A 12234-nucleotide genomic window follows, 5' to 3' on the forward strand; every position below is an offset into this window, starting at 1 on the left:
ATTACTGGAATGAATACTGTGCAGAAGAAGACGCTCGTACAGACAAATGTCAGAGAGAAAAATGCGGAACACAACAAGGATCTGAATGTGAATAAAAAAAAAGCATGAAGAATTTTTTTGTTGCTTCCTAAGTAATGGTGTGTAGTAAAAATAAAGAATAATAAGTGTAAATATTTATGTAGTTTTAAAGTATATTGTTGAGGTTGACTTAACCCCCCACCCCCCCACCCACCTGGTACAATTATGATCTGATTCTTGAACTGAATCAGACATTGTTCTGTAGCTCACTGAAGCGTTGTCAGTCTGCTGTTGTCTGCTTTGCTGTATCTAAGAAATACTTGATGGTGAACCAGCGAACAGTTTGAGGTTGAACTGTTGAAGCCATTTTGTACAAGAAAAACAGAAAAAAAATTGCTTATAAATCCTGTTGCACCAAAAATTAAGCATAGTTGTTATGTTACTGGAACAGTTGGTCTGTAGTGCTAGTAAGTCTGCATGAGCATTGTTTCACATGTCATAAGCATCCGGTTTATTGTTGGCTTATGTGTGGATTATAATATATTTAGATAATCTTCCAAATGTATTAGGAACAGTCGAAATCTCTCGAACTGCTCTAACAAATGAAATCTGGAGGGATGCAGGTGAAATGTACATATCTTAATATGAAAAAAGCCTCTGCTGTTGTAGAGATGAAGCCATTTGGAAGATGATTTTCAGATGGTTAAACTGACTTTTACATAATAACTGGAGATTCATAAAATTGTTGAGGGTTAATAAAATCTAATAAAAGGATCCACCTGGTTTAAAGGAACACAGAAAAACATGTTAAAGGCCAGCCAGTCGGCTCCTGCAGCTCTTCATCACTCTGTCTGAAGCACTTGAGATCTGAACAATCAGCAATCAGTCACACAATTGAGTAATCGATACTGCCTGCATCTAAGGGAAACAATGGGAAGCAACTAAACATCTGTTAAAAAGCTAGAACAAAGTGACCTAACTGCTGGAGCTAAACTGAGCTGAGTCACTGCTTCAGAAACCCAGTTGTGCTGCTGTTTGGTGCAATTATCGGCCCAATCCTGATTCTTCACCCAGGCATTTCCTCTCTACTCTGCTAAGGTAAGGTACGCTTTTTCGTCTTGGTTTTCAGTCCTGATGATCATGTAATCCACTTCTGGAGAGCTAGATAGCCACTACCTGCCAGAATAGTACATAAAGAACTGGCATTTTATATTTGTGCAAACCACAGATAGAGATCTATTTTCTGAGAATAGAGCCAGAGCTCACTCTAAACTCAATTTTTCTGGGTTGTGAAAGACTTATTTAGTTTTCAGGAAAACTATAATGTCTGATCAAGTCGTGTTTGGGAAAAACAAAATGGTAAATTATTTATACTAAACAAACTAAACATCTCACATAGAACTGATAGGAACCTCAAACTATAACCAAGTCTTCATCTGAAATCATGATTCAATCCACTGAAATCATGATGCAATCCACCACCATCCCTCCAACCTCCTAATAATGTGTTTGCGGCTGGTTGATAAAAAAAACTTCCTTCAGTCCAACTCCTAAGTGTTTATAGTGGATATTCCAGCACTAATTACATCATGCCACTCTTTCTGTTTAGCTAAAGCCTAATTTTGACCAGTGGTACTTGGTACTTTTAGAAACAGAATCATTTTAAAGAACTTCCTCGAGCCATTGTTATAGGTGGAAGGAAAATAAAGAACATGCAAAACGGCAAGAAGGTTCATCTCCACAGGCCTTCGAACAAACGTTAAAACCCCATAAGTTAGAGCTGATGCTAATGTAAACTCTCAATCACTCATACACATGCTTGTTTGTTACTGAGTTGTTGTGCAGGTTTAGTTATCAGTAGCTATAGTTCTGTTTCCGTTTACATGCTTGTTATTTTTCTCTGTTGGCCTTTTTGTAGGTGCTCTTGGTGGTTATCTACCTCATTTTCTTATTTGTTTTTTCTTTACAGACATAACTGGTTTGTTTTCTATTTGTTGATTTCTATGTTCTGTATCTTTGCCTCCTTTCACATTACAGTGTCCTCTTCTTTTGTTCCCTCTGTCAGTTAAAACAATTATGTGTAAATTAGTAATAAACAACAAAAAATAAATAAATAACAAAAATACTTAAAGTATAAAGGGGAGACTTATATCCATAAAGCTCCCCTTGTGCCTTGCTCTGACATGCTCTGACATTCAACTTGGGTGGTTTTAGGTGCTAAAGAAAAAACTCCATAGACATTTGTTTAGTCCCTGATGTCTGTGGTGGAAAGAGAGGGTCATGAAAAGGTCCCTCCAAAATTCCCCTATCCCTGGGGAAAGACCTGGAGAGGTTAAAAAAATGTAGAGATTAGTTGTCTTAGCCGCTTGTAGAGACATAAATCTGGTAACATTTCTTTCTAGCGACCATGTCATGCTACTTGGTAAAATGTTTTGATAAAGCAGAAATGGATGATCGGAAGATGAGATTTCTTCAACAGAATGAATCAGGAATCAATCTTTCCCTTGTTTTTATCATAAAGGTTTGAGTTTTGAATCCAAAAGAAAGGAAGAGTGAGGGAGTAAAGTGTATCTGTGGCGGTGCGTTAATCCTCAGAATACCAGCTGTAATCTGCTGACCTCTCTACTCAGACAACACACACACACACACACACACACACACACACACACACACACACACACAAACACATACTTCTTTGGGAAAATCCCTTCAGCTCAAACATGTTTCACGATCAAAGTGTAAAAACGAACACCATCATCCAGTCTTACACTCAACGCAAAACTGACCTCATTTCTGAGTGAGTGACGATGCCACTTATTCCTTCACTCCAACACACATACATACACGGGGTAGCAGCATCCCGTGGGCGTGCAAGCAGCTGTGAATAATTGCATTTACGGATGCTCTATGTGTGACCCGTGGGTTATGAGAGGAACACAGTTGGTCCTACCCTCACAAAAGAAGATAGACATGACATTTAAAGTGAACCCCTCTCTCTCTCTCTCTCTGTTTTTATTCCTCTGTCTGTTTCAACTTGTTCACCTCAGTCAGTTTAATTGGCATAAGTGTTAACGAGGCGTAAAGAACCATAGCAGAGCAATGAACAGTGACAGGAGTAAGAAAAGATTGGTGAAGTGCTTTCATGTCCGTTTCATTTGGCTCCATAATGTCAGTAAATTAGCTGTTTTATTTAAACCTCAGGGAATTAGAGCTCAAGCACTTTAAGCCACCTGTTAATGTGCTTCATGATCTAAATGTAAAGGTATGGTTGTGAGAAGCAAACAGCTAGCTTTAACACTTCTCTTTTTACTTTATCTTTGTGAATTTTGCTAACATGATGCTTTATTGTTCTTAACCTGGATAAACTGTTTTTTATGCATGAACTGTAATGTTTTGTGCTTTAGAAATTTTAATGGGGCTTTTTCAAATGTGCAAAAAGTGGGAAACTGTAGATGTTAGATGTATTAATCACTATCAATGGCTGTTTTTTTCTCCCCATTCAGATGCAAAGGAGGTACCAGCAGCCAGCAGGGCATTGATTCGATGACTGAACACAAAGTCCTCACTACCTGCGTTTCCATTACCCCTAGAATTGAACAAAACCTAAATATCGCAATAAAAAGCCAGATAATGGAAACACCTACATTTTGAAAAAATATTGCTAAAACGTTTTTACGCTCTCATGAGGGGTTTTTTCAGATGTGTCGATATATAAGTATATCATGGAAGTGTAATGGAAATACTGTTTCTGCATTTACATGTCACCGGACATAGAGGATCATGTGACCAGTTCATTGGAATTAAAGATGGCACAGTATGTAGGGATGGAGGAGGGGAAATCATTTTACAAATAATTAAAGAGAAAAAATCTAACCACCATCCTTGGTAGCAAACAACAGTGATGGCAGAGTTTTACTTCTTAAAGTGGAGTCTTGCAGGAAGAGATTTTACGAGAACTGAAGTGCTAAACATTTCGATGGAAACACCTGCAAGTCGCAGTTGTACTTTGCAAAAAAACTGTAATGGAAACATAGCCACTGTTTAACAGACTAAATCTTATCTAAATAATTCAGAACATTGTAATGAATTCATATTTAAATTATACAAGAAGACAAAAAGCTGCAGATTACCTCATGTAAGACCAGTAAACTGGATCTCACATGTATGAAATCTACATTTTACTTTCTTTTGGCACCTCAACTGGTGCAGCAGGAATGATTAGCAACTGTGCTGATTTCTAATGAATGTAATGTCCAGGTGCCGTGGTACGAGCAAAACGTCTGGCCAGTAACTCAAGCTTAATTTCTAAAAGACTTGTGGCATGAAATCTGTCAACCGTTACATCTGTCTGCCCGCTGATGAATAAAAAATCAAAACTAAAACAATAACAACTAATAAATGGATGAAAGGGAAAATAAGGTGAAAATATGTTTCTATGAGTTACAGTATGTATATCAAAACTTTTGTAGCTTATAGTTTTAGTGTTTCTGTTTGGGTTAGCCTGCTTCAAAAGTAAAGCTAAACTCCAGTCTGTTGTGTATCTATGGAGATATTAGCATCATTAGCATATCTCAGTGTCCATAAACTGCGTCTTTCACAACTTGTTAATATCTTAAAGACATTCTTGGCCATTTAACTGCAAAATATAGGAAATGACATTGAATATCAGTCTGCTAACATGATGACAGACTCACAACATGCTAACTTGTGAAGATAAAGAGCAGTGTATTGTGTTAGCATGTTTCCTGTTAGCCTCCCTCCTTGGGTGTGTCAGTGGAGCTGATGGAGGCTTGGACTGAGTAAGATTTACATGAGTGGGATGCTAATTTGTTAAGCCATGGGACTTTATTATGTTGCATATTGATAGTGTTGTGCTGCTGTGAGGTCACGCACCTCTTTAACGAGGGTATACACAGTGCAGGGAATTGTGGGAATTTGATTAAATGTATAATGTTAGAGTTCCTGCTGACAAAGAGTGAGTGTGAGAGTGTGTGTGAATGAAAACAGTGTTAATGTGTGTGAAAACCAGCAGCGCTGATGTGGTTTTTTTTAACCTGTGAGTCTGCTCCTCTCACAGATGACGCATGGATGGATGGAGGGAGTGAGGAGGGGAGTACAAGGAGAAGGAATTCCATCTGGTCTTACCATTCTCTGGGTGTTCCATCTCGCCGATGCTGCCGTCAGGGGTGGTCCTTTCATAGTGGTCCTCTGGCAGAGCCAGCGGCCCGATCCGTGGCCCCGATGACGACTTGGAGCTGGGGGTCTCAGACTCCTCCAGGCCGCTGTCGTAGTAGCTGTGCTGAGATGCATCCTGCAGGTCTTGTGCCTGATTGGACGTGGAGAAGGTCACTCGGCGATGGGGCAGCTGTGAGAAAAAGAAAATATTAGATCTGTCTGAAATATTACAGGGTAAAGTTGAGTTAAATTTAACATATGAAGTGTTTTTATTAGAAATCAGTTTCAGCTGGATCTGATAAAGATGATGCAAATTAACAAAGACATTGAGTAGAAGCCAGACCATAAAAATAACCACAGAGAAGTCGTTTAGACACTTTTAATCATGTGTGCGCTTTTATCAAAGTGTCTGACTTCAGTTTTCTCTTTGATTCTGCAGCTCAGACCAGTCAACTTTTATCTCAATCCATCCTTAACAAAGTACCATGGTTATAACTAATGGATGGAGGATTGATCATCTTCACTCTTCCCAGTGTTTTCATTTACAAAGCAGTCAGCCAAAGACATTGACCTCAACAGCAGATGCTTTACAGCCAGTAAAATTGATCAGTCTGAGAGAACAATCGACAAGCTTTAAAATGTTGCCAGTTAACTGATATGCTTCACTTATTAAAGTCACGTTTATTCAATATGAACCGATCGGCTGAGGTCTAACACTTTTAACAGGTGCCTATTGTCTGTTCTATCCTCAATCATGCACGTGGGTGCACCAAAAACGGGCTGAATGCTTTGGAATATTTATACCCGATTGTCATGTTGGGACTACTAAAGACGTATAGGGCAGTAAATTGGAGAAAATTAAGACTCCTGAGAAGATGTTGGAGGCCATTCCTTGCTAAGACAGCAACTGATGGGGACAACAATAAGCTGGCACTGGTTACTGTGAGACTAGCTGTGGGAAATGAGACATTGGCAGTTCATGCATCTCATTGAGCAACCCAGTGGAACAGCTACTGGCTAAGCTGAGCGTCAGGTTGGCAACTGACTGGACGGGACTGAAAAGTCAGCCAATGAAGCCGTCTCATAGCTATTTCAATTCAATGACCAAAAATGTCAAATAGGACCAGGCATCATATTAAGGAGAGTAGTAAATTCTAATTTCCCATAAGCAGTTGGATCAGGGAAAGTTGTGTCTCTTTATTAGCACCATAAAGATGGAGCAACTTGGTAACAGTGTTATAGCTTGGTCCTGTTATCCACATTTTCATTAAATCATAGTTTTTTTCTGCTGATAATTAATTGAAATGCAAGTTCAGTTTAGTTTGATCCAACTCAACACAATTAATTTTGATGAAAATTTATTTAGCATTAATTCAAATTCAACACAATTCAGTATAAGTCATGGGTAGTGATTTACCAGGTCCGTTAACTGGATGTTAACGGACCTGCACTTCTTAATGCAGCACTAACCAACCATGCGAAAGGACATACGGTTCAATAGCATATTCTTAAAAGCATAAAACTGTCTTCATCAACACAAAAAGAATAAAATTTTAAATAACTGTTACAACATGAAAGCGCAATGCTGCAAGAAGGTCTGCTCAGTAAAGAGCATAATATAGTAAAGAGATATTCATATATGCAAGTGTGCTGTATGCAGTCTGCACATCAGATATTTCAAACAAGTGACATCCTGCTGAGTTTAAAGCACCACCCACCAACTACAAGGCCCCTGGTCACTCATTATATTATTCTCTCTTTCTGAAAACAAGAAATCTGATCACATATGAAATGTGATGCTTTGTAGACATGAATATATATTTAATGTATGCTCATAAAATCGTGTTGAACACACTCTTCCCTGCTGCAATTCACTGTGTTTTCTGTGTGTGAAAGGTAACTGTTTGACTTATGTACTTGATGATTTTGTAATTAAAACACAATTAGCCTCCTCATATTGCTGCAGGGACACTGACACTGCTCACACACACACAAGAACACACTGTGCAAATACAATGAGTGCTGCCAAACAAGCTGCCCTGATTCAAAGACACACAATGCACGGTCAAATGTTTCAATTACAAACACACACACACACCAGACCAGCCTGGGCTAATAAAGAGCAACATCCATGGCTCGGCAGATACTCCATCACCATGGCAACCATGCACCGTCAGGACCCCCGAACCAGTAAAACCAGCAGAGCTGCACTCAGAACAGGAACACAGAGGCTCTGGGCTCCTTTTTTTCAAACCTTTATCTTGACGTTTTAAAGCAGCTGAAACGTTCACCTACTCGCAGCGGCTTGACAAAAACCTACCAGGCTGCGATTCGGTCCTGCCAATCACATTTCTGCTTCAATGATACCTTAATTTCTTCTTCAGTTCACAAATTGTGGTTGCTGAAGGATGATGGGTCTAACTGCTGCATTCCAAGCAGTCTGAGAGGTTCTGCTAAAGGATTTAAAAATATCTGATACTGCTCAGTATGCAGGGAAAGGCTGCAATATTAATGTCAGAGTGATGGAAATGTGCAGAACTCCAAACCGCTGTGGAGCTGCCCTTTAAACTGTGTGGACACAATGTAGTGTCACGGCATGAAAAGCCCAGATCCCCGGTGCTTGAGGCGACAGGCGTCTCTCCAGGTGAACACATCCAAACACTGAGAAATAACTGGACTCCCTGCAGGAGCTATTCCCTCCCAGAAGAACGGCTGAAACTGGAAGCACACATAGAGGTCACGGTTTTTATTTTTGTACTGGCAGAACCCAGATGTGTTATGTAAGGAAAGGGTTTCAATTCATGTTTCAGTTTATTCTTTTGCAGGTGTGTTGGCTTACTGTGTCTGATTTAACAAGACGGGAGTGTTTACAGGACTTGTTAGGAGACGCTGACATGAAACAAATACCTGGTTGTGCAAATCCGTGTATAGATAATAAATACTGATAACAGCATGCTGTTACCACACAACTGTTGTGTTTCCGAAAACTTCAACTTTAATCTGATAGATTATTTGTTCTGCTGCACAGAAACCTGTACCATGTCTACAACAAAACTGGCTGTTTTCCAGCTGCAGACTACACTAGTGATATTCACTGATTTGACTAAATTTCATCAAATATTGCAAAATCTGCAATGTGTGAAAAGTACCTGGATAGTCCACTGATCTGAAAACTATGTCCAGTCTACACAGCATGCTACAATACATGCAATTTCCTGCAGTAGTCTCAAAACTGAACAATTTAATTGACTTATTTTTGTTATTCTTAATCCTATGTTACCACCCATTATTCTTCTGCATGTGCATGATCAGGCAGACATCATTTCTGTGTCAGGTAAGTAAATATATCATAGTTATATCATAGTCATATCAAGTTTTATCATTAATTTTCACATTTAAAAATATTTTAAATGAGTGCAAACAGGATAAATGCAACTCTGCCAATGTTTAGGTGTGTTTTTTAAATGGAAAAATAGCTAAAATGCAGTCGCATGCAATGAAATAAGCTACATGCTAGCAACAATCATAGTACACAGTATGCATACTACATACTACCTAGTATGTGTTAGGGATAGGTGTATCAAAACTCTGGAATCGATACTTAAAAATGTGTTGGTTAAAATATTGGATGCAATCATTTTTTTAAATTATCATGATATTAATGTGCAAATACCAAACATGCCATTTGTTTTCACTTTTAAAAGGTTCTAGGCAATAAATCTCATGTGAAAATCAACCCAGGTGTATTACTCCGGTGTAAAAGTAATTATGGTAGCCTATCAGATGTCAAGATAATGATGATTATGATGATGATGATGATGATGATGATGATGCTCGTGTTAGTGATGATGTCTTTTAATATTTTGCTAATTCAATGCAGGATCTTGAGGACTATGTTCATTCATATAAAAGACAGTTGTTGATTTTATTGTAATATGTAATCTAATTATTTTTTATTATTATTTAAAAATATTTATTTTCATTTAATTTTTAGTAAATTTACTCATTGATATATTTCATTATAATTTTAAAAGCATTTCTTTTAATTAGTTATGTTTATTAATTTTATTCATATTGCTCTTACAATAAAGATAATGCACAATGTTAAATGGTGGGATTTTTCTTTAAGGAAGCAAATGTATCAGTAATTATATGAATGAAAAGGTACAATAAACTAATGATATTGTTATGGAAGTCAAAATGTTGGTATTGCCTATCAGTAGTATGTGTGATGTATGTATGTGTAGTTTGTGCTCTCCCGGTCCAGAGTTTGTCAGTCATTGCTAAACCTGAATTTAATGTGACTCAGCTGTCAGGAGTTCCCAGCACAAATAAAAACCTTCGCCATAAGCAAATTCTTCCTTTTCCAGACCCTGCAGCGGCCTCGTGGCAGCTCAGGTGTGTTTTAGAGAGCAAAGTGAGGCCGTTTGGGTTATTAATAACTGCTTCCTCTGCTCTGTTTGCTGTGTGAGCATTAGGAAATAAATCACATCTGTTTTTACAGCCCAAACCACCTGGATGCCTCTCCTACCTGCCTGTCACCTCCAGCACACCCAAACATCACACACACCTTGTTTGTTCTCATTTTTGTACGTGCGTTTGTGTGTTTGCTGGAAATAGAAATGCCGTCTCAGCAGGTTGTGCTACGAAAAAGTGGAGCAGATCAGAGGGGAGGAACATAGGACCGACCAACATCCAGAACAACCTCAACATCTGCCTCCGCCATCTCCTTCCCCTACACAATGTCCTCATGCTCCAGATCCCCGTCACACGGACAACAAAACAGCTTCTGTTCGCCCAACCAGCATCGATGTTTTTTGCTGCCCTATTTTTTAAGTCAAGCATCCAACCCTGAACCTCAGGGAGGCAACGGGTCTGCAGAAACGCCCTCTGCAGCTGATCACCTGCAGACTGCTGGGCTTCGTGAAGGGATGAAGCCCCCAAAAAACTGCTGAGAGGCTCCAGAAAGAAATAGTTTCTGCTTGGGATTAAAAATTTAAACAGTTTTAAAACATTGAAACAGATCCAAAACCAAACCGATGGTAAAACCTCCGTAGAGAAGGACTGAAGATAAGCTGAACTGGTTCCTTCACAGATTAGAAAATCGTATTATATTATTATTAAAATGTTTTAACTGAAGGCAAACAAACTTAACATTTAAAACTACAAAATTCCCGTGAAAAGACTCACAGAGAACCATTTGCATACTCACATTCATACATGAAAAAAGAAGGACCACCCTTTCCCAAACATCCCAGTCTGCTCTGATTGGTCTGTTCCAGTAGCTTGATCAGATTCCACCCACTATTTTGGGGAGGACAAGGGGAAAAATTTAAATTTGATTTGATTTTACTATTTTCTGGGGAAATAAGACACTCAAATGTCATTCAGAATTCCTAAAAATGAATCACTGTCAGGCTGAGTTTATCTGGGAAGAAGGTGGAGCAGTTTGATGGGTTGGCGCTCTACATGGAAACCTTGTTCCTGCTAATCATGTGGATTTCATTTTGACATACCATCTCTAAACAGCCAGAAACAGTTCCGGGAAACAATCATATGTTAAGGAGCATGAGTTCAAAGTGCTGATTTTGTCTTCATATCATCCAAATCTAGATGTACTCGAGAAACTTTCAGATGTGATGGATCCATGGAGACTCCACTGTCCAGCTTACAGGGTCTGATAGAGTCCAGGTCCCTCATTTATCAACTGTACTAACACCCTGATTTGTGCTTTTTTTAATGTGAAAACAGTTCGCCTCAAACTTTAGGAATGTGTCTAAATCTAAGAACAGTGCTGCTGACTCATAGCTGTTTAATTTCCATTCATGTAAAGCTCATTTAGTTTCCTCCTGATTAAATAAATGATTTAAGTAGATCAACTTTCTGACCATAAAAGTTTCTGACTCACTTGATGGCACAGAGCCATTAATCATTTGCATCCCTGGAGCCGTCGTTGCCCTGCAGCATCCCGAGGCTGTTGTGAATGTGCCATGGCCGATTCAGCAAAGAAACGCAAGAGGGCGTTATCAGAGGCAGAGAGGAAAAAAGATCACAGAGCAAGTGACAAGAGTCAAAATCAGACTCTGACTGGAGAGAGCTCAGAGTACAGGTAGGATGTAAGACGGATGCTGAATTAGCCATCGTTGGGGAGGGGAGGGGGGGGGCTGCAAAAGTTCAGTAGCGCTTCTTTTACCAAACTTAAATGAGGAAAATTAAACTTCAAACTCAGTAGAATCGCTCTGAGGAGGGACATAATCAATTCTTGTGTGATTTCTTAAAACATGTGTTGTCACCTTATATGGTCAATTGAGGGCATTTCTGAATGCAAATTACCATGAACGGATGTGGAGATGGTGCAGCGTGGAACGTGCAGATTCTTTATTTTATTTCAATGATGGGATTTAGATCAGTTTCTGTGCACGATTGTGTTGAGGGATTTTTAGTTACCAAGGATCACACAAATCTGTAAGAATCAAATTAAATATTTATTAAGAGCTCAGAATAAATTAGAGTCACACAGTCGACAAGTCAGCTGTATGAGTCTGAGTCAGACTCTAAAATGCACACGTAGCTACACCTCTAACCACACACAAGCAACAGGGGCTGTGGTTAGCAAAACAGGAAAGTCTAGTTTCCATTCTCAGAATAACAGAATTTAACCTTCTCTGCTTATTCTTAGAACAACGGCAAGAATGTCTTAGTCTGGTTCTGAGTCCACACAGCCATCTGCATGGGGAAAGACTCACATACAAGACGTGCAAAAACAGGTATATTGTAAAATGTGCATACTTCCGCAGTTTAAGCTGCAGTGACAATGAAACCAGACAAGATGGAAAGTTATGCAACACCTAATATTTCATAAATGTATCACAAGCTTTTCCTCACAACATCTATCTTATAGAATAAAGAATAAAACACAGAAATCAGACTATATGTAATTTTACCATTATGGTTGATAAATGATGACTAGTCTGGTCCAGGTCCAGGTCTGATGGAGTCTGGCTCTGATGGGGTCCATACTTTTGGTGCTTTGGTAGAAAA

The 12234-nt window shown here is 38.9% G+C and overlaps 1 protein-coding gene across 2 annotated transcripts in view; it reads right to left on the minus strand.

Annotated features, from left to right (window-relative positions):
- Positions 1 to 12234, minus strand: part of LOC121642867 (protocadherin-1-like) — a 249334-nt gene that overhangs the window by 100779 nt on the left and 136321 nt on the right. For both annotated transcript variants that reach the window (XM_041989887.1, XM_041989888.1), the window contains exon 4: positions 5164 to 5383. In XM_041989887.1, the coding sequence (XP_041845821.1) occupies positions 5164 to 5383 (220 nt within the window). The remainder of the gene's footprint in view (positions 1 to 5163; positions 5384 to 12234) is intronic.

Source organism: Melanotaenia boesemani, chromosome 7, assembly GCF_017639745.1.
Source record: "Melanotaenia boesemani isolate fMelBoe1 chromosome 7, fMelBoe1.pri, whole genome shotgun sequence".
Classification (NCBI taxonomy): domain Eukaryota; kingdom Metazoa; phylum Chordata; class Actinopteri; order Atheriniformes; family Melanotaeniidae; genus Melanotaenia; species Melanotaenia boesemani.